The sequence below is a fragment of the Barbatula barbatula genome (genome assembly GCF_947034865.1).
Source record: "Barbatula barbatula genome assembly, chromosome: 9".
NCBI lineage: Eukaryota > Metazoa > Chordata > Actinopteri > Cypriniformes > Nemacheilidae > Barbatula > Barbatula barbatula.
In genome coordinates this window covers 21939195-21966921 of record NC_136772.1, presented here as the reverse complement: position 1 = coordinate 21966921, position 27727 = coordinate 21939195, and the positions used below count along the sequence as shown (strand labels likewise).

The following is a 27727-nucleotide window of genomic DNA, read 5'->3' as shown; positions in this document are numbered from 1 at the left end:
TCATTCACATAACTCATCAATTATCGTAAGTAGGAGGTTGTGTTTCCGCAGCGCATCCGTTCGGTCAAAATTAGGCCAGTGGTCCACAATTCCCTCCGGCCTCCCAATGTTTTTTGCTGTTCCCTTACTGTTGATGTAGATGGGCAGTGGCCAAACCCTCACGGCATTTGAATCGTCTTTAACTGAATATCCAAATAATTTATGATAAACACATGGTTTTGTGTAGATCAAATGATTCTGTAAATATTTCTGCCCTGTGTCATAGTGAATGAACTGTAATGTCAGATACATTTCTCCACAGACAGAGATTATTCAGATACTGACCGTAAATTTCTGAATGGTATTAAATTATACAATTACTATTAACATTGAAAATCAAACTGGTGATGTTTCTTAACATTTTCTATAAACGGAGCACAAATTCAATTCGTTTTTAGGCTATATCAGGATATGTCGGCCCTGATCATCGGCTGTTTTTAAACTATATAGCCGATAACGTGAATAATAGCTTTTATCTGCCGATATATCGGTGCGTCTCTACTCTTAAGGATCCGACAGGTTCTCGTTTGTTTTAAACCGTAGCTTGAGTTAAAAAATGTAAATACTATTAATAAATTAACTTTTGTACATAGCCAGCATTGTATTTATTTACAGACTTTATTTTTAGGTTTACAACAAGTTTTTTTTCAAATGATATTTAAGGAGTGCATATGTAATGAAAATACAAAACATTGTTTATAAAATCATTGTTCTTGTAAACAATATTCAGCTTTCACAAAGTGTGTAAAAGTTGTACTATTACTATTATGAGATAACATTCAATTCAAGCAATTTCCTTTCTGTGACTGTGGCTCATTTAACTCATATTAAAATCCATTATTTTCTGAAATATCACTTTTAAACTTTATCAAGTTTATCTTGACTTCAAATAAATTCATTGTTTTCAAATCAGCCTGGAAAAATATAAAAAAGCCTAAAGTTCTCTTTGGTAGAAATGTAAATGCACATATAACAAAACACAAAGTACCCACTGTTCATTCTTAAATGTTGCTTTTTTATATCCTCTCTTACTCCAGTCACCATAAGACAGTATTTTACACGTATGCGATTTGGTTATGCCACCAATGTTTAAGCAACACTACAGTACATTGATTTATTGCACTTCGGTGACACCTGTCTAACCTTTATCTGAGAAACAGTCATTACTTTTGTGCGGTCTGGTGCAGCTCCATCTGAGATGAACTTTGCAGCTCCCATTGGCCGATTGATTTCATCCATCAAAATTCATTAGGACTGCTGTATCTTCAGGTACTCTCCTTTGGCTCCAGGGCTGACTCTTCTGAGATCTCACACTCCGGGCTTTGCTGCTGTTTTAACCACATGGCTGAGTACAGGCCTCCAATGGCCAGCAGCTCCTCGTGCCTAGAACACACAGAAAACATGAAATAAAGGGGAGATAGAAAACCATGGGAGAAATTGTAACACTCAAAATGGGGCTGTGGAAAATAAATTCTTGCCTTTTCAGTAAAATAAACATTGTTTCATTGCTCTTGAACTCATATTATCTGAATTGACTAACTGGTCCTTCTAGGTTCTCGGGATTCCGCGATAGCGGCATAAATCACAAAATCAACAATATATCGATTTTTTTTACGATCCTTCAAAATTTTTCGTTCCACCAGGAAATTATCGCAATAAAAAGACATGAAATAAAGTAAAATTATTGAATTACGTCGAATTTGATTGATTAATGCCTCATTTTCACCAAGATACTGTAAAAAATGTTTCCTGTCGCACACGTTGAGTGAAGGTAAGAAAGGTTTACACACATCATTCAGTCTCACACATTTGTAAATTAATCTCAAAATCTACCATCAGTGGGAGAAAACATTTGCACATGCAGTCTGACAAGCGCGCCAGTAGGCAAATACACACAAAATTACGTCGAAATATCTGTCTTAGCCAGTATTTAGCCCCCTTGTCCCCCCTTCTGTCTATATACAGTAAAGTGAACAAACATGATGAGGGGAAAACTGTTAGGGACGTATGTTACTGGATCAGCGCATTGCTGCGGATCCTAACGTGACAGGACCCTACTAGTGGTTTAAACTATTAACATTTAAATGAGAGAAGTTCTATTCTCTACACTTAAAAAATGTATTGTTATTAAGTATTTGTATAAATAGTTTCAAGTATTTACAGTTATAAAAACATTACAAATTGTCCCGCAAATGATTGAATGCAAAATGAGATATTTTCACGAATAAAAACGTGAATTCTGGGTGGGACCGACTAACAGTAGGAAATGCAGATTTCAGTCCAAAACATAACTTGCGTGATGATACCATATGGTCAAAATTGTGAAATGTTATCATAACAATATCAGATATTTTTGACTTGCCTTCAAAAGACTTTAGTCCCTCATAGGGGTCAAAGAAACCACTGAACACCTGCTTCCGGCTCCAGAAATCACTTGAGGGCAAGGAAGCTCTCCCTTTGCTTTCTTTCAGATTGCTAAAACTGAGAGTTGGGCGGGTCGGTCTAAGGTCAAGTTTGCGGAGGCATCCATTACTTAAAAGTATGACATCAAAAGTGAGGCATACACCATGTGGGACAGAGAGCTCTGGGAGCACAGAACACTTATATCACACCAAAAATAATTTCAAAAATACGTTGCATAAACTGCGTAGACTAGTCTTACTAGTCAGCTATTTTGTCTCTTCAAGACTTCTTTAAGTCAGTTGAAATCTTATAAGTAAAACAGATTAGTCCTAACTAGTTATAGTTTACAACTGGCCCCTGTCTTGTTGCCTACATAGGCAGCGTCCTCACTTTTGGAGCACTAAAATGGAAGCAACTCAGAATAGTGCTCTGAACTGTTTAGTCAACTGAAGAATTGATTTAAAGTCACAGAACTAGATGTCTACAGCCCAGTTAAGATAAAAAATTGTTTGTCTGTTATGGTGTGTTCACACCAAAAGCAAACTGAACTATTTGCGCCAGTAAATGACAGACAAAGTCAAAACAAAGACATATACAAATTTGTGCGGGGTGACTGCCACAAACGTGCAATATTGGCTCAGCCGCGTCTTCAGCGCAAAGTGAAAAAAATGGCAGAAACAATGAATCCCGCGAGTAATATAGCGTGAGGAACGTGATGCTGCACGTGTGATGGTGAACACGGTTACAATAGTCACTGTTTCAGATTAGTTGTTGTGTCGTGGACGGGAACCAGTCTCAGAATACACGTTGATTCCCACGTGTTTTTTTACTTACGTAGTATCAACAAAATTTGAAGACTTTGTTTAGAAAAAAAATCTAAATTCATGTTTTTTATTATGTAATTTTTTTATTGTGTTAGATAGCTGTATTCTTTTTTGTTGGCTTAAATGAACACAAACCAACTGCAGTTTGATTGATATTAATTGGAATGCACCATAAAAAAATCATGATTTTTGATAATCTCATTTTGGATATAATAAACTTCATTTAAGCTTAATGCCAATTCTAGTATTTTTCCGGCTGCTAAGGGCCTCCATCTATCGTTCACAGTTGTTGTTCAGTTGCCATAGTTCCACACATTTTTCCCCGATTGCATAATTCCACCAATAGCAAAACTAATACCATTGTCACTCTTTTGTTTTGCCACGAACATCTGAGATCCTTATTGGTTAACAACATAGATGTTACAGAACTGTCATGCAGGAGACAGAAAAACTAATTATGCATCTTTACGGGAAATGATCAAGTGCGTCCCTACACCTACGACACACAAATTGAATTCATATTAAGTTGGAACTGATGTTGCTTTACATTTACATGTAGGCATTTGGCAGAAACTTTTATCCAAAGCGACTTACATTGCATTTATACATAGGTATCTGCAATCCCCTGGGATCAAACTCACAACCTTGCATTGTTAACGCAATGCTCTGACCACTGAGATACAGGAAAGATTTAAGATAAAAACTATATAAACTCGAAGAAAGACTCCACTTAACTATATGCTAAACGACTAGTCAACCATCCGTTGACTCTTAAAGAACTTGGAAAGCAGCGAAGGAGCCCTGGAAGCACTCCAAACCTTATCCAACAAAAGTCTCAACTTTAAAAGTCATAGAAATGAATAAAACATCCCTCACTAATCCTCCATTTTCAGTGAAACCTGTTTTCCAGACATTCCTCACACATCTTATTTTAGGAAGCATCTTAAAAAAGGCCATCTGCGTAGGACTGGCCTGCCGAACGAACAAGGTGTATCTCTTAATTCCTCTATTCTAAAAGCATTAACCCCTCATCTCCCCTAATGCCCGTTCCCACCTCATCTCTTCCCGTGTACATGTGTATTCCAATACGCTGTTGAAGCCCTGCGTGGGATGTGTTTACATCGCAGTGTCAGTCAGCGTTGAATATGCGAGGTGTGGAGTTACATCCCTGATGGCTGTGTGTGTCTAAGTGTGTGTAGCGGATGCTCTGTTGGCCATGGCTCATATATCAAAGACGGACGGTGAGCACGGGGTTAACGCCAAGGCTGAGCGGTCAGGATGAATAGAGAAGTCCATTAGCGGGACACTGCGTGTGTGTGTTGGGTTTAAAGGGGGAACTTTGTGTACCACCTGAGGGCCGGCAGCGAGACACGACACAGAGATCAGGCAGGGTGTGGACGGCTCGTACACTGAGAGACTATATCCTGTCTCTGGGAAAATTAAGATGCACTCAGACAGCCCTCGGGTTAAGACTACAGATCTGCTGATAACAGGAGCACCTTTGGGACACACACACACAGTTCGTATGTTTCATGAGAAGATGAAGAAGACCTGGTCTGCCCCAACATGTCGTATTATGGTTCACTAGGAATTTCAGTCAATTAGGACAGAGGGGGTGACGGGGGGGGGGATGGTGATCCGACCGAATAGAGGAGGAAAAGTTTTTTATACAATAGGGATAAAGCAGTTACACAACTGACCTGCCTTGTTCTACAATCCTGCCGTCATGAAGAACGAGGATCTGGTCGGAGCTGATGATTGTTGACAATCTGAAAACACAAACAAATGCAGTCGCCCCAAAAGACATTTGAACATTTAAAGTGGTTTTGCTGATAATAAACTGTGTCGTTGCCATGTTGGAAATACAGAGTCATGTACAGGTTTATGAAGGTGAATAGATGATGACATAATTGCTTTCCCTGTAACCAACTGGTGTCAAGGTCATTTTTTGTGGCCGGACAGTAAGTTCACGCAGACCTCCAAACAGAGTTCATCACAACAAAATAAGTGTCCAAATAAACTTTCTTGAGATATGTTTAGCATGAAATGTGTACTTGATTTGGTTCAAACAACTTGGTTGATATTTTGAGCAAGTGGCACCACCATCTGAATATCAAGGCCCATATGGTTTACAGTAGTTGAGATAGGAAAAAAGCAGAGCCGTTGAAAAACAGCTACGACAATCGATCTCGTGTTTCAAAAATGTATATACAGTATATTATATACATAACATTTTCTGTATAATTTATTAGTCCATTGTGTACACTGAATACTACGTTGAATACATTTATAGCATAATTTGTCCGGGCAGCAATATGAATATAGGATCTATAAATATAAAATCTATAAATGTAAGATAAGTCTGCCAACTAGTTAAACAGCAAATGCGTTTGGGAGACATTGAAATGAATTCAGTGCAGTGTTGGGAACTATTGGTCAATGACACCAGTTACTTCCCCATTTTATTCATTCAACGGACGTCTATGCGAGTGTCGTAACTCTGTTTTTCAAAGGCTCGGGGGAAAAAGCATTAAAAAATACACCCGATGAGGGCTGTGACCCAAACAGATGCCACGAAAGCTCAAAACGAAAGCTTTCTTCTAAGCAGAACAATTCGGCCACAAGTGTACTGTAAATGCATTCCCTTAATTTAAAGCAGCACCATGATCCTTTAATATAATCCATACCCACGCACACACACACGCCTTCTTTAATTCACACCCAAACCCTTCTGCGGGGCTGAACTGTCCTTCATCTTCAAACAAAAGAGCGGAGACTTTTCTTATTGATTGCTAACCCCAGAACCACCACCCCAAACCAGATCAAAGCCCGGCACTGTCTCAGAGGCTGGACAGGATCAAAGCTCACAGACTGTGATCCCGATGTGTTTACAGTTTTCTATAGAGGAGGGCAATGAGACACAGAGGGGACGACATGAGCGGAGCACACGGCACAGCAAATGAAGGAAATGGAGACGCCGGGCGGCCAGAGACGGTTAGTAAGAGCAGGAGTGGTGGAATTTTAGACGGAAGGACGTCTGAGTCGAGTTCAACTGTCTCGTAAAATGCCAATAGAAAATAGCAGGAACACATGTGTTTTCTGATGGGGAGACAGTGGACATTTATCGTGTACTGTGTGTGGGCTACAATGTAAAACAGATCATGTTAAAAAACAGCATTGTGGTTGTTGCAATGTCAGTGCAAACAGAAAAAATGATGTCTATGAACCGTCATATTTTCTTATTTGCAGAAAATAAGACCTGGAGAAACAGGTCAAAATAACAGAAAAGGGGCTTTCTATTTTTATAGACCTGAAATGCTGCAACGAAAACAAGTTTATATTTAGTTTTAAGCAATAAAACAGTAATATTTATACATGTATTTAGGAAAAAGGTTGAAAATATTATAACATAAATACAATTATTTTTTAAGTGATAAGCTGGATTTTCATTCTTTTTCATGCGTCTGGTCATGCTGTCAGTCTTTCACATTGCTGTTGGATGACTTTGTCACTCCTGAGGTTTGATTTTGTTGAAATTCAATAGACACTGGACATGAATGACCGCAATACTGGTGATTCTATTTGAAATGGTCCAGCAACACGTACATAAAAAGTCATTAAAATAGTGAGGCAGAGAACACAAACATTGCAAACTTGCTTTGACGTATGTTTTTTGACTGTATGCAAATATACAGACTAACGTAAATGTATATAATCTTTAAAACAAACGCAGTTCTAATTCCAGGTTGATTGAAACAGTGCTGTAAACTGGTCTCTGTGTTTGCTTGTTTCCTCCATCAAGCAGTTCGATTTGAATGAAAGAGAATTATGTCCATGAGCAAAGTGTTTGGTTTTGTCATGGAAGTTTTAGGTTTATAGACACTGGAGTGGAGCATTTATTGTTACAAGAACAACGTGAACCGTTTCAAGAAATGATTTGGGTCACTTAGAAAAACTGTAGTTAATAAAAAACAGTTTATAGCCGTATTGCACAAACACATGCAGCTTTATGGCATTAGTGAGGTGGATGCTTGTTATTGTTGGCATTAGCCTTCATTAACCTTCATTTCTTTGGTGTACAATGTTATCCTTAAGGACAAATAGATCAATTTAATTAATGCTCGAGATCTTGCCCAGATGGCCCAACAAAAGCTTTTATCAATACGTGATGTTATCTCAGAGATAAAGCCTTGAATTTGGAGAGACAATCCTTGGACAAAAGGATTGCCATATGTACATATTTTAGGGGCTAGACAGAATGAGACACCAGGCTAAATAAAAGGCATTTTATTTAAGACCGCTTTTCGTTATTTTAATTAAAATGACATTTCTATCACTCTATGAAACATATATGCTTACCTGTGCGCCACGACTAGAGTGGTGTGGCTGGCACACACTTTGGCAAGAGAAAACTGAATGTTGCGTTCCGTTAGACTGTCTAAGGCAGATGTGGCCTGCATGTAAAGTCAAGAAACAGGACTGAATAGAAACCCACACGCAGCCTAACCATAAAACTTTTGTAAATCATTCGCTCACTTCATCAAGCAAAATGATACGTGGGTTTTTCAGGATGGTACGAGCGATGGCAACTCTCTGCTTCTCTCCACCACTCAACTTCAGACCCCTTTCACCGACCTTGGAGTCGTACCCTGTTCATAATGACAAGAAATAATGTCAGTCTCTTCTCAGACATAAAGGTTCAGTTCATGCGAAAATGAAAATCTGCCAACATTTAATTGAACTCATGTCTTATTTCTGTGGAGCAATAAAGACTCTAGTAAAGTGTCCTTACAGCAAATATTATGCAATGCAACTCCATAAGTACTCCATGTGACAAATAATGAATATTTCATGTTCATTGGTATCTTTTTGGGGAACATGGTGAGTTTTTTTGTGACTTGTCATAATGTTCCCTGTGCACATGTCCAATAAGCAATGGCTCCGCATGATTGGCCTTTAGATGATAATAAACGTTACTGGTGCTTTTCTGGTTTGTGGCACTAATAACCAAATAAAAAGTAAATAAGCTTTGGAAAAGATTTACAATCTCCGTCTGTTATCGCATTGCTTCATAAGACGGCTCTTTTTAGCCCCTTCTGGAGTTTGACAAATGCTGGGCAATTTGCGCAAAGAAAATATATCATATGAAGGTGACTAAATTGATCGATTATATCTGAATTAACTATCTAGTAAGAGACTGACATTCAAGAGTTTATTGCAAAGCAAAAGGTCAGCCTAGATGAAAGAATATTATTTCTTGTTTCTTTAAAAAGTATGAAAATGTTTCTGTTGTGAGATACTACGTTAAGGCTAAGTTCACCCAAAAGTAAAAATGTCAGCATCATTAACTTGCCCTCAAGTTGTTCAAAACCTGTACATTTCTTTGTTCTGGTAAACATTTACATTTACATTTATTCATTTGGCAGACGCTTTTATCCAAAGCGACTTACAAGTTGTTGTTTTTTTACAGTGGCACATTACTGCAGAGCAATCAGGGGTAAGGTGCCTTGCTCGAGGGCCCTTCAGTCATGACCTGCTGGCACTGAGATTAGAACTGGCAACCTTCTGATCACAAGCCCAACTCTCTAACCATTAGGCCACATCTGACACCCTCATAAAAGAAAGAGGGACACTAAACATTTAAATATGTATAAAATAGGATTCAGTGAGTCATTCATCATGACACCATCGACGCTTCGTTCACCATCGTTTTGAACCAACTGGTTGAATGATTCACTGACTCCGTCAAAAATTGCACACCACCTAATGTTCAGTTTCTCATTTACAGTAAGCCTCACATTTCTCTTCATAAAAATGTCTGTTTAAATTAAGCCTCACATTTCTCTTCATAAAAATGTCTGTTTAAATTAAGTTTGTCGCACATTTGAATCAACACTCACCTACCGTCTGGAAGGGACAATATCCTATCATGGATGTCAGCAGCCACTGCGGCCTCTTCTACTTCCTGGTCACTTGCAGATATGCGTCCATAACGAATGTTTTCACGGATGTTGTCATTGAAAAGGACGGTGTCCTGAGGAACTACGCCAACGTAGGATCTGAGCGAGTTCTGTTTCACCTGCATGTTAACAGACATTTCAATAAAGAAACATGCAAAAACTTAATTTGCCATTAAGAGTCCATAATTTTTACTAGGAAACCAATGCTTTTGGTAACTGTGCCATGCAGTCCATGTCTTCCCTGTGATTTCGAACGAGAACATACAAAGACTATCCAGCACCACGTAGTCTACATAACAACAACAGGTGAATCATGGACAGGTGGGCCTCAGACTTTAAAGTGTTTCACCACCTGAGGGTTTGTAGGACTCCATTGCCTTTGAAAGCGAAGAAACCAGGTGCTGATGGGCTATGAAGGGGTCCCAAGCTCTGAAGATCTGAAACCCCAATTATAAAGCAGGGTGACAATCTTCACATGCTGTCTGTTGTTGGGAGGGGTGCGGAGATAGACCCCTGCCGAGATCCAAAGCCTGGCAAACTCTGTGAGGCAGTGCCAGCCGACATCAAGGCTTTCAAACAGCATAAAGAGGAGCAGAGACGAGACAAAGTAGGTCTAGAATGGGCACACGTTTCAAGAAAGAGCTAAACTGGGCAATTTAAACCATATATCAAGACCTTATTTGAATAAATAAGAGACATCTGGACAACCACTTCTGATACGTTTACAAATAAAACATACATTAGTAGGGCTGCACGATGACTTTAAACTAAAAGAACAACAATAACTTTTCAATTTCACTACAGCATGTTTATTATGCCGGTCAATGTCGACATTTTCAACAGTAATGTGCAATAAAAGTGCTGACATCAACGAATGAAGATCAAGTCGACGAAACCAGAACTACGTAGAGCACACAAAAGCTTATCATATCAAATGTTTTGGTGTCATTTAGGTTTTACATATAAGACTGCATCACATTTCATCTCTGTTGCACTACAAATATTTTATTTCTTAAAATGACGGTCTGACCAGCCTAGACAGTCTAATCCTCAGGATTGAATGCGCTCTTAAAGGAACAGAAGAGTATTTTTTTGTTATAAGTTATAAAAGTAAAACCTTCAATTTTTGAAGTCACATGATTGCAATTTTCATGGCTATCATAAAAAAACATCTGCATTTACTTTAATCGTGTGAAAAAGCGAAACATTTTGTGTCCCGCTCTTCAAGAAACTGATTTCATTTACATTTATGCATTTGGCAGATGCTTTTATACTTTGAGCATTGGTCAATTTTTTTAGTATGTGAAATACCATACATGGGTACCGTACACATTTTAACCGGTGCGGTAACTTGAATGAATTGTTATAATACATTTTTATGGAAAGGATAATATATATGATCATACAATAAATGCATGTAAATTGTACATCAGTCTCATGCTGCCCGGTCCACAACTGCATCTAAACCATGACAGCCACAGCTTTCCCTCATTTGTTTTTGATGCGTTTTATTACTGCTCTAATGCATCTGTCATTATGCCAAATGCATAAATGTAAATAACTTTGTTTCGGGACTTTGTGAGATGATCTGATTCATTGGTGGACTGAAAACTAAAAGTAAACTTGGTTTGTGCGTGCACGCCTGCTGCGTCTCGGCGGGGAGGATTTCTTACAGAATAAGAACATGTAAGAATAAATAAAATAATATAAACATGATAGCTATATGCAGAGTTGAGTGCTTATTTGCATTTTGTACGTTATTTATGTGAGTCTGCTGTATTAGTGTTGACTTGCATGAGGTATAACACGCACTGTCGCTATCTCTTTTCCTAACACACCTGCTCTCAAGCGGCACCCAGATGAGTTCTCAGGTACCGAATCAGAACGCAATTCAAACCTACCCTTAAAAGTAAAGGGTTCGGTACTGACCTACTTCTTAAGACAAAACTTCAAGAAAAAGGTTAACAAATTAAATTGAATGCATGATGGGAGCTGTTTTTAACATCGGTAAATCAGGATGTATGTAAGAGCCACGAAACATACCTTTGATATCAATGTTATTATAGCGGGAACATCAAGCCATGTCTTATCTGAAGTCTTAAAAAAAATCTATATTCAATTAAAGCAGATTATCTGTACAGAATGAGGTCAATGCACATCCCAGCTCAATAACCGGCCTGTTACCTCAACCCTGGACTGTTTGACCACAATTAACCAAAGTCTTTTGGTCCAGTTTATTATTATTTCATGTCACTTTCACAGCTATGGTGTGGACAAATGCTTGTTTGATTTATGTGAATGCCCTATTTGAGTGAACAAATTACCCACAGATCTGCTGAATCTAATGGCTGGAAATACACTTGCAGACTTTTAAAATCTAAACAGATTTACTTTAAACTAGACATCATACACTTGCAGACTTTTTGAAAGTTTCAGATGGAAACACATTAGCTGATGAAATCTGCAGACTGGCATAGACTTTCTGCAACAAGTTCAGACTGAAAATCTGGGCAGGATCTGAGCAAAAGTCCTGTTGTATATTTTCCTTGCGCCACTGAGCGTTTATTCTTGATAGGGTAAGCCACATACAAATATCCTTAACTTAAAAAAGGACACAATGTTAAAACGTTTTTCAACCAAATTAAAGTTCTCTGGTGGAGTCAATGGTCCTACACTTTACTCGGGAAAACAGACACAACAACGTTCTTCAACCGATGCAAAAAAAGCATCTTTACCACTATAAAAAACACTGAGCATAACCTCAACCTCTGTAAAATAAAACAATTGTGATTTTATCCACAACAAGAGAAACTCAAAATTAGCCTTAGATCCCATTTAAGCAAAGCCGCTGTCTCTGAGAGCACATAATGACAGGGCGAGAGAGAGAGAGAGAGAGCAAAGAGCGTCTTGGTCTTCAGTCGACTATTAATCCATGTGGCGAGTGGAACCAGCCTCAGTCTTTTCACTTCAAATGCCTGATGAATTAGATCCCTCTTTGAAGTTTTTTTTGTTGTTTTTCCTTTTGTTTATTTTCGCCTGTTTTTTTAGTACGCTTAATTCGCCGCCTAGCCATTCTTTCTCCCTATTCATTTGGCTCTTAAAAAAGTCAATGTCCTAAATTTATGAAGTAATTAACATCAGACTGGGTAGGGTGAGAGGGGGCTTACCGCAGCCATGTGAAACACAAATGGCTTCTCAGGTCTTTATGAGAGTACAGCATCTGTCCCCTCACAATACTTTTATCCTAAGAGACGGCACTTTCGCTCACTTTGGTTTCCGCTCCTATTTGCAACAGTCGCTTTCAAATCAGAACAAAGAGACTTGAACAGACATTACCATGCACATGCCATTTAAATGTGCCGTTCTTTGGCTGTTTTCGAAGCGTTTTTTTGGGTGTATGATAATTCGTGTTCATGTTTCGATTTCAAAAATGCTTTATATTTCACACATCTGTTTTTCACCAATGTACCTCTTCTCACAAAACAATCCGATTTTTCCCGTTTCTATAAAGTCCCTCCTCCAGAAACGCTCTGATTGGTTCCCCACTTAGAGCACGTGCCTAAGACAAAACCTTGTCGTTTTTTAAATAAAGTTTAAAGCTATTTTACAACCAATCGATGTATCCATGAACATAATTTTCTCCATCAACAACTTATCGACTTGTCTGTGCCACAGAATAAACTGATCGTGCATTTTTTACGACTATCTGGTCACTTTGACATGTGCACACGTCACCACACCTCCAGAAAACGGCCATATCAATAACTCTAAAATGAGGGAAACGTGTGCGGACCGGCGATATGCAAAACATGCTCAAATTAAACCCACTCGTCGAGATCCCGGCGCAGGCATTGTTCTGCATATCCGACCAGATGTGCGCAGAAATCGGGGCTGCAACCCTTCACTTGAAAGGCTCAGAAAGGCTGGGAGGGGACAGCCCATGTGCGCCTAACCTGGACCAAATGTACGCAAAACATCTTGTTTACACGAACCTCCACATGCTGCTCTGCTTAACACTTCACAGGCTTGTTATAGACTCCAGTCTCTTCTCTTCGGTACTCTACTAAATCAGACGTAAGATCAATGAAGGCCAGCGCCTCAGAAAAGGAGAGGATCAAGGGGTCCGTCTCTGTTCCTGCCTTTGTTTCAGTCTTCTGTTTCCTTCTTGTTATAACATTTGTTATGTAAAGACGAGACGAATGCCACGGTCAGTAAGATGAATCAAAGGGTTAGGCCACTGAAATTGGATCGCATCTCTGGAGACCACTTGCCTTCTGTTAATCGACCGCAATCGATAACCTTGTTTTATGAAGTGTTCCATATAGCGGAATATGACAGATGCACCGCTGGGTCTCAGCGTGAACGAGCTTCAAAGTGTTATTGCTCCAGCAGTTAAAGAGATGGATGACATTACAGCTGAGAGTGCTATAAACTGACATGCCATCAATAACCATGTTTGTGTAACGTAACTAAATCTATTTAGCACTGAAAGAAGTGGTTTCATCAAGTGGTTTGAAGAATTTTATTAAGCTTTTTAATAGTTTTTAGTCAGAGAAAGGGAATGTGATCAGGACATGCCGCGCAGACTTGAAGCAGAACAATTCATGTGTAGTCAATGATGGCCAAGAACGGCTTGGTTACACGCATTACTCCAAATATATTTCTCTGTGTTCATCAGAACAGAGAAATGTATACAGATTTGCAACAACTTGAGTGTAAGTAAATGATGACAGAATTTTCATTTTTGTTTGAACTGTCCCTTTAAGTTTCAGGCCTTTCCCTGTTAAATGCAATTGATAGAAAGTGATTTTCAAAAACTCAGATTTTTCAACACACTATTGGTAATTTTATGTTAAATAAATAAGGGTCAACACAAGGTTGAGTTAAAAGTGACACAAAATGTGTAATTAAAGCAATAGTCCACACAGAAATGAAAATTCTGTCATGAATTACTCACCCTCAAGTTGTTCCAAACTGTTTTTCAGATGAACACAAAGAACGATATTTGGAAGAATGTAAGCAACTGAGATTTCCGGCAGAAACATAATTTGACTATCCCAGAAATCTCAGTTACTAACATTCTACTAAATACCTTTCTTTGTGTGTAACAGAACAAAAACAATTATGCAGGTCTGGAACAACTTCCAGGGTGAGTAATTCATTCATTATCATTTTTGGGTGGAGTATCTTTTTAAAAGAAAAAGTTCACCCAAAAATGTAATACAGAAGACATTTTGAAGAATATTGGTAACCAGACAATGGTGGTACCCATTGAACTGCATTTCTTCTTTTGTGTTCTGCAGAAGAAATCAATGTATACGGGTTTAAATTGACAAGAGGTTGAGTACATGATGACAGAATTTTCATTTATGGGTGAACTCTCCCTTTAACTTGATACTGAGATGTGTTCAGTTAGAACACAACAGTTTTAAAGTGTAATTAATATATATTCACTTTGAAATAGATTTTCTTTTAATTCAGAGTGGAAAACAAACTCTCAAACTCTCACTAAATCCACATAACATCAGAAAACTCTGTAAACAGTACACTCTTAAAAATGAAGGGGATTAAAAGGTTCTTCACACCAATGCCATAGAATAACCTTTCTTGGCTCCAGAACGAACCATCCCTATCTTGCTTTTTATAATCTGAAGAATCTTTTTTCACCACAAAGAACCTTTTGTGACACAGAAACGTTTGTCGTATAAATGGCGAGTGGAAGAAATCATGACTGTCTGCTCTCATCGAGTCCATTGGGCCACCTGCCAAAATATGCTTCAAACAACTTTAATATTCTTCCATCAAAGCCCCTTATAATTGCTAAAAAAACACCCACAACAAAGTTGGTTTTATTCTTAACTGTTTGTTATTTCACAATGATTTTATATTACTCCTTGTTAACAAACTAGAATCATTTCCATCCTCCCTGTCTTTCACTCAACCGTGATATTTCTGCACTCCATATTGACTGCGCTTAAGCCTCTTGTTTGTTTTTACGAGGTTCCTGCAAACTAAAAAGGCGGAATGCACTTATATCAGTGACAACATTTCTCATTCGGATGAGAAAATGCTCAGATATTTCATGAGTCATATTTTCCCCCTACATCTGACGGACCGGAGTCGTGTCACATGTGCAGACAGACACGAGGGCGTCAATACTGAGCAGGGAAGGTGGAATCACCGACCACCGCCCGAATGAAAATAGCCTCCAGGTGTGCGCACCATCAAAGACCTCGGGATTCAAAAGTTGATCTATTGTTTCCGTGGCAGTGCTTACCTGAAAAATGACCAACAGATGTGTCCTGCTTAAAGAGCAAGAGCGTATATGTAGGTCTATATGCTTGACCTATATCGCAGTAAGCGCTATATTTTGACGAAAGATCTTTTTTCGGTGCCAGCAGATGTTTAATCAGTCCAAATTGCCAATTACCGTGAGTATACTGAGCTCGATCTGGACGCTAGTGTGAGGGATAAGAAACTCAACCGATGACAGCTGGTCTATACAAGTAAATCTATCTTCATGCCCGTCATGTGAGAAAGCCTTCAATCCCCAACATCTAACTCATGTTTCCTGCTGCGCCCCAATACATTCACTCTGCAGGAATTTGTGGTCATCGTCTGAAGCGTGAAAGCGGCTGTTTAACGCTGGATTTTGGTCCTCATGGACTGGACATGATACCGGAGAGCCTGTGAGCATGTGTGTGTTTTCTCGTTCACATCTAGCAGTACTTCCTCCATCTAAACAATCTCCAAATCTGCTTTAAACAACTCAACTAATAACCTGTCAAAACATATGCTGTTCCCATTAAAGGGGCAGTTCACCCAAAAATTAAAATTCTGTCATTCTGTCAAATATTCATCCTTAAATTGTTCCTAATCTGTATACACTTCTTTGTTCTGTCGAACACGAAGAAAGATATTTGGAAGAATACTATATTGTTCTTTTGAACACAAAAAGAGATTTTTGAGGAATTTTAGGAACAGTTCTGGGGCACCTTTGACTACAATGATTTTTCTTCTACTATGGTAGTTAATGATATCACAGAAATCTCAGTTGCTAACATTTTGTCGAAACAAAAAATGTTACAGGTTTGGAACAACTTGGGTTGAATAGTTCATGACACAATTTTCATTTTTGGGTGAACTGTCCCTTTAAAGGGGTCATATCACAAGGAATACACTTTTACATCCTAATGTCAAAAATACTGTTATATACAATAGCTTCTATTTGTTATGCTTTGGAAAATATATGTTTTTGGGAGTCCTGCTAACATGGTAAAGGTAATAACTGATTGACACAAAAGCGATATTTTGAGAAATGTCTGAGTTGTTGTGTGTCCATACATTGAAAATCAATGACCAATTCCAATGTTTTTCTAATTCTCTTCTTTTGTGTTCTGCAGGAAAAAGAAAGTCATACAAGTTTGGAATACCATGAGGGTGAGTAAATGATGAAAGAATTTACATGTCTTTTGCGTGAACTATCCCTTAAACTAACCTGCCTAAAACAATTTAACCCTCCGCTCAATATCCAACTGCAAGAAGTCACAGAAAAGGCATCCGTGACATGTTATTCTATCTCATCTGACCACCTTAGAAACAAGGTCAAGGTAAGCTTCTGTCCTGTGTCAAACCAGTCCTCCATGAGCAAAGCTAGCAGCAATAACAAAGCTGTGCTGGAGGACACTGGAGTAAGAGCAGCCTCAGAGTTCCATATTCATTATTTAGGTCTCTCTCACTATGATTAATTTACAGGCGGCAGGTTTACTTGGAAATAAGAGCGAGCACCAAATCATATTCCTAGAATCTTGACATGAATGTAGAGGTGACATGATCTAAGGTTACGACTTACATAACTATTATTAATACACTGTACTGCGACAGCCTGCACGGTCTGTTATAGCAACACTTCAAACGGCTTATTGTTAGAGACCCTTCTGTACAATCGCTCAGTATTTGTAACAGAATCTGTCCGCAGCAAGCCTGCAGTTAGGAAATGACATTATATACTCTTTTATGCACATTCTTCATTCTCTTCAACCAGAAAAACTAGAGACTCTTTCCTCGCTGCCTTGAATCATGATCCATTGAAATACAAACATAAGAGTACCATTCAAACCAAACCAAATTCAAATTTGACCACATTTACTTTCTTAAAGGTGCAGTAAGTGATTTCCGAGAAACTACAGAAATCACCTTCAGTGTCCATATTTCACAGTAAATAAGCACATCTGTTTCCTCACCTTTGAGATGTCCTGTCCGTCAATGAGTATGCATCCACTCTGTATATCATAAAACCGGAAAAGTAGACGGATGATGGTACTTTTTCCTGATCCGGACGGGCCAACCTGTTAAACAATCAATTGAACAGCTCAATTTAATACAAATAATAAAGACTTCATTACAGATCGTTCACTGTTTTATAACTTTATATTCTCATCCTACCAGTGCTACTGTCTGCCCGGGCATCACTGAAAAGGACACGTCACTGAGAATCTCATTCCTATAGACACAAATCAAACACATTTTTTTAGTACACAAAGATCAATGTTATGAAAAACATGTTTGGCTTTAAATGTACATTCACAGATACGCCTTAATACAGTATTTTATAGTATTTCCAGCACAACAGTTCATCTATAAAATTAGAGTTCATAGTGAGCAACAGTCTGAAGGAAACTGCAAAACAACAAAAAGGACAAGGCACCTTTCTGTTTAGTATAGTTAAAAACAAACTAGGCGTAACAAGTACAGTACTGTGATGGCTGTTGTATTTAGTCACAAAGAATGAGACGTTTTCAGTCTGAGGAAACGTTTACTGAATGAATTCATGAGACCCCCTAACATGTGACTCACTGACATCTTTCCTCTTGGTCATGTCTGACTCGAGCAAGAACTGTTTTTACACTTTAGGTTTGAGAAATGGAAAACCGTATGATGGTTGTTTTGGTTCCTTGCCACTGTTATTCACTGGGAGACTGCTGATTTAGTTAAATCCATAAATATAAACAACTTGCGTTAACATATTTTTACAAATATATTCTTTCCGTACGTTTTGGTATTATTGCAAATTGTTTTGGTATATTAAAAATTGTAGGCTACCAGTCCTGAAAACAATACTTAAATAATAATTCAACTAAATTAAATATACTTGGATTGAATAAATTGATAGCTTCTGACAATTGCATTGATAAAAACTTGTGATAATACCATCTATCTGAATGCCATATGTTGTCTTACATTTGACCCCCAGTGTTACTTTAATACATTTTCTTATTGTGATGTGTGTAAAGCTGCTTTGCAACAATGAAAATTGTGAAAAGGGCAATATGAATAAATTTGAATTGAAAGTTGCCCGTGACAACATGTTCATATGAAGATAATTATTTTGCATTTCTTCTTTTATTAACTTATTAAATTATTAGAGCTGCACCAATGTATCGGCCAACCAATATTTATTAGGGAATATATATATTTCTATCCATCCCTCTCTCTCTATATATATATATATATATATATTTTCCAGTTAAATTTTTTTTTGTTGAGCATTTCAATAACTATTAATCAAACTGCAGTTGGTTTGTTTTGATTTAAGCCATAATTACTAAAAAATACGGCTAACTAACACATTAAAACACAATAAAAACACGATAACATAATAAAAACGTTTAAAATGGAGTTATCTCATCTTCATATATATATATATATATATATATATATATATATATATATATATATAAATAATGCCACATTTCTTTTTTAAGACAATTTTACAGACCGTTTTTCTGATTTTAAAGAAGTTAAATCAAAACGAATATTTTTGTCCTTTTATTAAAAATGAGTGAGCCTTAAGTACGTCAATGAACTGATATACTACTAAGCGCTGACAATATTCGCGTCTAGTAGATACAGTATATCCATTCAAAAATGACAGTTTGGCACGTGCGCTTACCAAAATTTGAAGTAAAAATATTGTTTCTATTTGCATTTATCTTCACTCTAAATACTGCCAAGAAAACAAGTTCATATTCACTTTTAAGCAATACACACGTTATATTTCTACATGTATTTAGGTAAATATCTAAAAAAGACAATGTGATAACCTTGATTTCTATCCCTGTTTTCATGTGTGATGCTGTCAGTGTTTCACATTGCTGTTGGATGACTTTGTCACTCCTGAGGTTTGATTTTGTTGAAATTCAACAGACACAGGCTGGAATGACAACAATGCACCTAGAATTGCACCTTATTTGAAATAAAAATGCGGAATGGTCTATCCATTTTTCCCTCAGCTGTGTGTTTGTGTGTGTATATATATATATATATATATATATATATATATGAAATAAATCCTATCGTGCATCCCTGCAAATTGTTAAAGAGAGAAATACGTTACTACTAATAATACTCTATGATTAAATATGTTACCGAAATGATATGTTGATGGAGGGGTTATAAAAGGGATGTAAGGGGTGGATAAGTCTCCAAAGCTATTTCTGCCACCACCATTTCAGGAGAAGGCACTGCTACAGTAGCGAACCCTTAGGGCCCTCTGTGATGATTAAACTATCGTAAAGTCTGCTGATTTTCCCTATTATATATGTATATTTGACTTCCTGGATTGATACGGACTCTATCCGAGATTTCCAAGTCTCACAAGAGTAATTGGCAGAGCAGTCACAGTTCTGTGATGTCATAGAACTGTCTGCGCAGCCTGCGCATGCTGCAAGAAGTGGAGTGCGTGCTTAAGTAGGGGGCCTTCGATGAGGCTACCCCTGACAGTACAGCAGTAAATCAATGAGAGAGATACATTTCGAGTGACAGTAAAACTGACCAATCGTATCATTTTCTAAACGGGCGCACTTTGTTATTTGCTAACTTTCCGCCATCTGCGGGGTTGTTCACCAGGTGTCTCGTAAAGCGGATAAATTGATTTGCCAACGTCCAAACTTCAAAAGAAGACGACTGTACATCACTAGACACACTGGATTTAATCAGTAATGTCAGCCAGCATTGTCATTCGCAAAACTCACCCAGGAGTGTAACTGAAGCAAACATTCTTGAAATCAATTCTCCCCTCGTTGAACAACAGGTCTCCTGCATCCACATTGTCCTTTACCTGTCAAACAGGTGTATGTGGAGGTTAGAATGACATTGAATTAATCACTAGAACGGGTGCACAGCATATTAGACAAACGTGAAGAATGTATTCAAATGAAAATCATGACAAAAATCTTAAGATCTCTTTCTCATCAGTTTGCATATTAGCTGCTTTTCCACTAACAAAGACACGTAAAGATCAAATAAAGGTTTTAGACGTGTTATTAGCATATGAATCAAATCGAATATCAACAAAAACGGTTCCCAAGAGGTAACTTGAGCAAGCGCAGAAGACCAACGCTAGAAGAAAACAACTGTCCCATCCGGCAGGGATGTAACACGGCCACTCACCTCTTTCTCCTCTGTTAGGATATCGAACATGCTCTCCATGTCAATAAAAGCACTTTGTATCATTCTGTGCAAACAAAACAGTGGAAGAGTAAGTCAAAGGAGAAACAATCAGAAAACGTCTGGTAACAACAAACAAGCCTCGAGTTTAGAAAGAAATAAACACATTCAAATCCTCCTTTTATAGTCTCACCTATAATATGTACCAAACCAGTTGAGTGGAGTGTAGAGCTGGATAATGTAGGTTCCAAAGAGAACATAGTCCCCAACCTATAAAAAACAACAACAAATTATGACCAACTTACAAAAACAGCACTTGCAAAATTTTCAAATTAGCTAGAGGAAATTTGGTCCTTGTCCGTGCAGGACTTGAGGTGATCATGAAATCTACCTCTTCAATGCAGGTTTATGTTTTCTTGCCTGTTTTTTGTTAGACGGGCAACGATCATAAATCTTGCACACAAACCACAATAATGATCATTCATGTACTTGAAACTTATCCACTGTAACATAGTGTGCACAAAGCAAGGAGCCAGCCAGCAACCCCAATCCAATGATCAGATTCTGGGTTTGGTTTAAGAATGCCAGAGAAGCATTGGTCTTCCATTCAGAAACCTGAAAAGAAAAACAATTCAGTATCACCTCAGTCAACTGCTTCTGAATTCTCGGTGTGCAAATAAATTACCTGATACTTCAGAATAGCATCCTCAAAGCGCCCGACTTCGAAACCCTCAGAATTATAGTACTTTACCTGAATGAGTGACAATTTGTGATATTTAAAAAGTATTAACAACACTACAAGGCAAACCTTGGAAGTGAAAGCTTGCTGTGCTATTTGGTCGCTTACCGTTTCGAAGTTTAGAAGGGAGTCCACAGCTTTTGACTTGGCGTTGTTGTCTTGGGTGTTCATTTCACGCCTGTATTTGGTCCTCCATTCAGTGATGATGATGGTGAGAGCTGAAAACAGATTGCAAAGTCAAATTCAGCTGGACGTCAAATGTCCCTGACTGTCGGCTTCTGTACTTCATAACCGATAAGCGTGGATAACCGGAGTTGACAGTAAAGTATGCTGCATAAAGATGTTAAGCAGATCTTACTTTTCACTTGATATTTAAACACGCTGGAGGGATATGATAACAGCGCTAAACACAGATATAAACACCGTGACTAACATCACATTCACGCGTCATCAAAAACTAATGTGACCTGGTCCATTGTGCACCTTTAAAGCCTAAACACTAAAGTTCAGTTTATGGTCGTGCGTAGGTCCTATGCGTAGCGCGGTCCATCGCAGAAGTAAAAATCTGGCTTAATTCATATAATAATAATGAACCTAAATGTGATCAATCACGCAAACGTATATTATTATGTGTACTATGTAGCCTAAATCTCTACTTTGGCAATATGATGTATGTCCAATAAAGTCTGAATGAGTCCAGCTGCACCAAACATATCTTACATAGACCAGGTGTGAGGCAATAAAACCTCAGGACCAGAGGAAACCCTGCTGAGTAGCTATTTTGTATCTCGCTAATGTCATTAATCTACAATATAGCATCCATAAAAACACATTTTACACGCCAAAAATATCATTAGAAAGACAAGAACTTGTTTTTAGAAAATTCAAGGTGTAGCACAGCACAGTATATAAACTAGAACTGGCAAATTTAGTGTTCACTTCGGATAAATCTAATGTTTCTAGCTGACTTTAATGTCTTCTGACTTCTATGCTAGTTTATAAGGGTCATATGACATGGCTTTAACGAATATTATGGTTCGTTTTAGATGTAATGCAATTTGTTAACACGAAGCAAGGTTAAAAAACGCTTTATTTTCCACACACCGTGAATGTTTGTATCTCCTCTTTGCCCCACCTCTCTGAAACGCGCAGATTTTTTACAAAGTTTGCGCCCCATATGTATGCAGTGAACAGTAATATTAACGTCTCCATTGTTGTGTATGATGGTTGGTCAATGTAGTGTTTGTCCCGCCTTTCCTCAACTGTGGTTGGACGACCGCAAAAAAGAAAAATGGCGAGCTCTGCGTTTTACACCAAATTTTAAAAAGGCCAGGGCAAAAAACTTGTGAAATATCATTGTTATACAGCGCATCAAAATGTAGTGTCAATTATTTATTTAAAAGAATAGAGAACGTTTTAATATTTTACGTGGCAAGGAGCAGGTGTAAATGTCTTTCGCACCACCTAACATTTTGAAAATACAAACATTTCAAAACGACTTTACCAACATTTAACACCAAAAATCTTTCTGCTCGCGTTTCATGAATGAGTGTGTTACTTTTAACTCAACCTTGCGTTGTCCTTTTTTTTACGTAATCGTGTTACTATTCTATAAATCACAAATGTGTTATTTGACACATTCTTTTGGAGATTGTTACAGCATAAAGGTTGTATGATGATGGTGCGGTTTCCCGTAAAGACCTTAAGCTAAGTACCATACTAACTTAAATGTTAATGATCTTAATCGAAAACAACTTACACTGACATATATTAACCGTAGCGGTTTCAGGCACGGGCGAACCGGGCGGCATTTTTTCATGTCACATGGGGGGCGGCACCGGCACGAGCAATAAAGAAAAACTCTGGGCTGCCGCGAAGCGGTTTTCTATTATCTATCATTCATTCATTGTGTGGGGAATCGGCAAATTGGCAGGGCATAGTTCACCTCTAGGTGTTCAAACCGAACGCGAATGAAGCGTTAAGTGCGAGTGATTTTCAATGTTAAGTCAATGTAAAGACGCGATGACCTACTTGTGATGCGATTCGCGCGAGGTGATTGAGCTTTCGCGTGATTCACACGAGTTGAAAAATCTGAACTTTCTGAAATCTGAAAATTTGCGCTTCCAATCAGGAGCTTGCTCTTGTAGGGCCATGATTGTTTACATTTAGTCATTTAGCAGACGCGCTTTTATCCAAAGCGACTTACAAAGAGTTCGAGGAGCAATAAGCGATAGTACAATAGGTGCTAATACAAAGTTACTTTCAATAAAAGCTAGACCGCTACCTGTTTAGAGAAGAGTGTTAGTGTACGTTTTTTTTTTATTTGTCTGTCAGGGATTCGCCGAAGATGTGCGTTATTTGGAAAAAAGTATTATGGGCAGAAGCCCCTCCCATGACGCGAATTCTCAAAGGTGGTCTCGCCCGGGGAGCAAATCAATGTAGAACCACCACTGTATATTAAAAAGATTTCAGAGCCATTGTTTTGGAATGATCTGTTAGGTGCGGCTTCTCATGAAATGCCAGTTTGACGAAATTTGACTTCAACACTCGTCAAGCAAAGTACGTCAAGAAACGTGGCAGTTCGGTTCAAAGAAAGATGGCAACATAGATGCGAAAGTTATGAATTTCAGCTTTAACGACGTGTTAATAATCATTGACGACAGTCATTTCAATTCGTATTGTATTCTACTCGCATCCCTTCATGTGACCATATGAGCGTTTTTTGGTACACTTACTGAGGTAGAGGGCCATGCATATAAAGACGATGAGGCCGAACCAGGCGCTGAAGTACGTCACAAAATAGATGATAGCAATGATGATGTCAATGATAGTGGGTACAATGCTGAACACAATATAGCTGCAACACAAACCAAACGTCAGTTATCTAGCATAACTACAAAACATAACAACAGCATAGATTTTTGATTTGTTTATTGCACATGCAGCAATGTTCCTCCTACCGGATGAGATATCACTAGAACAGACCTCCTATAAATTTCACCTTAGCAAGTTGTTGACCGAAGAGGTGCCACGGTCGATGCTTCGCAGGACGTCTCCCGTGCGGCGGCCCAGGTGCCAGCGTAGAGAGAGAGCGTGCAGGTGAGCGAAAAGTTTGACCTGCACCACGCGGCTGGTGTACTGCTGGACATACGTCCACAGGAAACTGCGCAGATTACTGACAAAACCTGACGTACCTGAGGGGCGGGAGACAGGTGATGGTTTGCAGACATAAACGTAGCGCTTTAAAAAACCCACTTTCCTTGTACTTACCTACACCGCCACCCTGCAAGAACTTAAGGAGAGCGTAAACGCACACCGTGATGGCCAGGGTCCTCCAGCTTTCCGTCGCAGACAGCTGGTTCACTGAAAAATGATGAATGAAAGAACAACTTGTGTGCTTATGTTTTAAAGTTTCGAGAGTTTAGTGATTTTACACTGGATCATGTTCGGTGTTACATGGAAAAATAGTGAGTTTGGAGTAAATGATGATACGGTAATAAAACACGGTGAGCCAATGATTTAGATTATTTTGGGTGAGCTATCCCTTTAAATGATCTTCAGGAATCTAAAGTGGTTAAGAAAATGCATGAGAACACATATCGCTGGTTTATTTTCCTATTTACGAGTCTCTTCCCTTCATTAACACAAACTCAAACTCCTCATTAAGGACTTCAGGACTTTACTACGCCAAAATTTTAACTCGCCCATCTCACTTTTACGTGAATCTGGAACCAAAAATGAGCCAAAAGGAGAGCCAGGAGTCAAAGAATAACGTATCTTGAGAGTGAACACATGGGTCCGTTCTGAGAGCTGAGAGAGATCCTCAATCCGATTCATTTACATTCATGACCGTTTGAAAAGTTAAAGGGCTAAGGCGAAAGAGAGAGGAATCAAAACAATCAAAGAAAATGCCCAAGGCCAAGCAAAACCTCTCTTCCTCTTTCTTGAGCTGGGGGCGTAGAAATGGATGGTGAGAGAGCTGATTTTCATCCCTGGCATGGGGCAGACGGAGCTGCGGACAAAAAGGCCCTTGTACCAGCGTGTTAACTCGGCTAAAAGCCTCTAATGCCCCCTAATCGTGACTGGCAGGGTTGGTGACCTCCCCTATTACCCCTTTCAATCTCTCTCTGCCACACAAAAGCTCACTTTTCTCCCAGCGCGGCTTTCATGTCCCTCCAAATGCAAAGCTGTTACTGCTCCGATGATGAAGGACATACACATCGGCAACTTCGAGAAGAGATCAAATGAATGACGTACACTTGGAAGACAAGGATGACGGGAGAGGGGAGCGAATACAGGAATCAAATCTCAGAATTTCATAAATGCGGTTGCAAGACAACAAAAGAACGAGAGAACCAGAGAAAGAAGGTCGACGTGGTCTTGAGCTAAGGAAGAGTTTAGCATAGTTGGGTTTTGTCCCACATCTCTTTTGTAAAAGTCTGATGCTTTTTGGCTTATTTGAACCGGGGGCTTTGACTTAACTGAGAGGTTTAAGGGGCTGCTCACTCATCCAGCTGGCCTGCAAAGGACTGGGAACTCTGAAAAGGGAGGGCCAATTCGACCGACCATAGACATGTCTGTGTATATGAGTCAAAAATTTGGCCACACCTCCTCATCCTTTAGTTTCACCACCTTTAAGTCATCATGATTATGAATAATATGCTATCCAGCTAGAATGCTTTTAAAGCATTTATAATAAGTTCCCATGTATAAAAATATATCCTAATGTTATCATAAAATTTACATTCTTGTATATGTACATGCACACGTATATGTCAATTATGATATATGAACAGAACCCATATAAATGAGCATAAATATTAGACCACAACACTAATGGTTACCATTGAAACATAGGCATTACATAGAAAAAGTTGAGATCATGGGGAAAAATTGTGGTCAGACATCCACTTAAGTGGACAGTATGCGTTCTTTCATTTAACTGAAGAGAAAAGGCCCTGTCTTGCATTTGTATCTGCATCGGAGGCCTCTTTCTGGTGCCATGCGTGTCTTCTAATGGCTCCAGTCTGTTAACTAGTACGTGTGGGTGAGGCGGTTTTGATTCAGCCTGGAGAAGGTGCATCTCGGTTGGGCGTGGGAGCTTTAGTCTTACAAAAAAGCACAAGAATTCCACGTGTGTAAAAAACACATGATCGCACTTTAGAGATATATTACACATATTTTTTCCTGTAAGGTGGAGACTGATATAAAGATAATGATGCCTGATGTTTAGATTCATTCGAATCTCCTCCCAAACTAAAATCCAATCTAACGCGATATGACTATTGATGTTAAAACTTTTTTTACCTGCAATAGTCTCCTAGTACAAAAAAAGGAATGGAAGGCTTATTCGGGGCAACTTCTGACCTCTATGCGTGAGGGGGTTAATGCAAACCTTTATTTGCCTATATGTCTGAACAACAGTTCTGCGCACAAATTTGATCTATTTATCCTGATAACCAGTTGAGCAGTTTCCCCACAGCAGGAGCTGAAATGGTGTGATATGGCGACATCTACCGGTCTCATACGATAACGCACATGTTTTTCCTCTCGTCTTACTATTTTGTATGCTGTTAAACGATCACAACGCTTCCACATATACTCTACTTAAATGCATGAAGGATTTTGAAAAGAATTTCCCATCTCGTGCATCTAATCTTACCTATGTTCCTGCTGTAAATAGGCACAAACACATTGATGGCACGCTCCACGCACAAGAGTGCCACACACAGCATCACAAGACCCTGCAGCATCACATTGCCCCTGGGCCACATGTATGGCGTCAGCAGGCCCACTTTCCTCCTGAAGTCCTGCCATGCCGACCCGGAGACCACCTCCACTCGTCCCTCTGTTTTATGCTTTTGCTGAGTTTCATATAAAACGGAAAGACAACAAAGATGCATCTGCAGTTCTGCGCTGAAGTTATAAGCATCTCTCTTAAGAACCGGCGCGTGTTTTAAATGGTCATGCTCACCTCTACGGTCAACACAAATGATGCTCGTTCGGTTTCAGTTTCCGATGCGTTTTGTTGCGTGCGTTTTTTATTGTACTTGCTTGCCATTGTTTGATTCGATCAAGCTCACGAAAATATCACCTGAAATCATAGTACCGTCGGGTTTTAAAACGCATGGATTGTATTATGTAGCGCGCGCGCTCACCGGCAGTGCTAGTAGCTGCCTGCGTGCATTGAGCTTAAAGGGTTAATGTTCACATGACTGGCACACCGGCGGTCATGTGACTCGAATGTTTGTTCCGCGCTGTAAATTAAAACGCTGACGAGGTTTAACGCCGGGGCCTGTACCATGAAGCTGGTT

The 27727-nt window shown here is 38.9% G+C and overlaps 1 protein-coding gene across 2 annotated transcripts; it reads right to left on the bottom strand.

Moving 5' to 3' along the window:
* Window positions 1–617: 617 nt before the first annotated feature.
* Window positions 618–27727, bottom strand: abcb6b (ATP binding cassette subfamily B member 6 (LAN blood group) b). Of its 2 annotated transcripts, none has more exons than XM_079463622.1 (18): window positions 27388–27654; window positions 27076–27277; window positions 24684–24776; window positions 24415–24607; window positions 24149–24270; window positions 21522–21631; window positions 21360–21425; window positions 21164–21289; window positions 20868–20944; window positions 20678–20741; window positions 20260–20345; window positions 17672–17729; window positions 17470–17574; window positions 9171–9345; window positions 7803–7915; window positions 7626–7720; window positions 4967–5035; window positions 618–1422 (listed from the first exon to the last, which is right to left on the bottom strand). In XM_079463622.1, exons 1-18 carry the CDS (start codon window positions 27472–27474, stop codon window positions 1305–1307), a joined length of 1959 nt encoding a protein of 652 aa, XP_079319748.1. In that variant the 5' UTR covers window positions 27475–27654; the 3' UTR covers window positions 618–1304. The 2 variants fall into 2 exon arrangements, 1 of the variants encoding a protein (XP_079319748.1); XR_013787101.1 differs by having other exon boundaries at window positions 632–1422; window positions 9167–9345; window positions 27388–27727.

Excerpts from the sequence above, each read along its gene's own strand:
- abcb6b (XM_079463622.1), bottom strand. The coding sequence starts at position 27,474 with ATGGCAAGCAAGTACAATAAAAAACGCACGCAACAAAACGCATCGGAA. Across the intron at positions 24,777-27,075 it reads TATTTACAGCAGGAACATAG|TGAACCAGCTGTCTGCGACG; the intron begins GTAAGATTAGAT and ends ATCATTTTTCAG. Across the intron at positions 20,346-20,677 it reads TCCTAACAGAGGAGAAAGAG|GTAAAGGACAATGTGGATGC; the intron begins GTGAGTGGCCGT and ends CCTGTTTGACAG.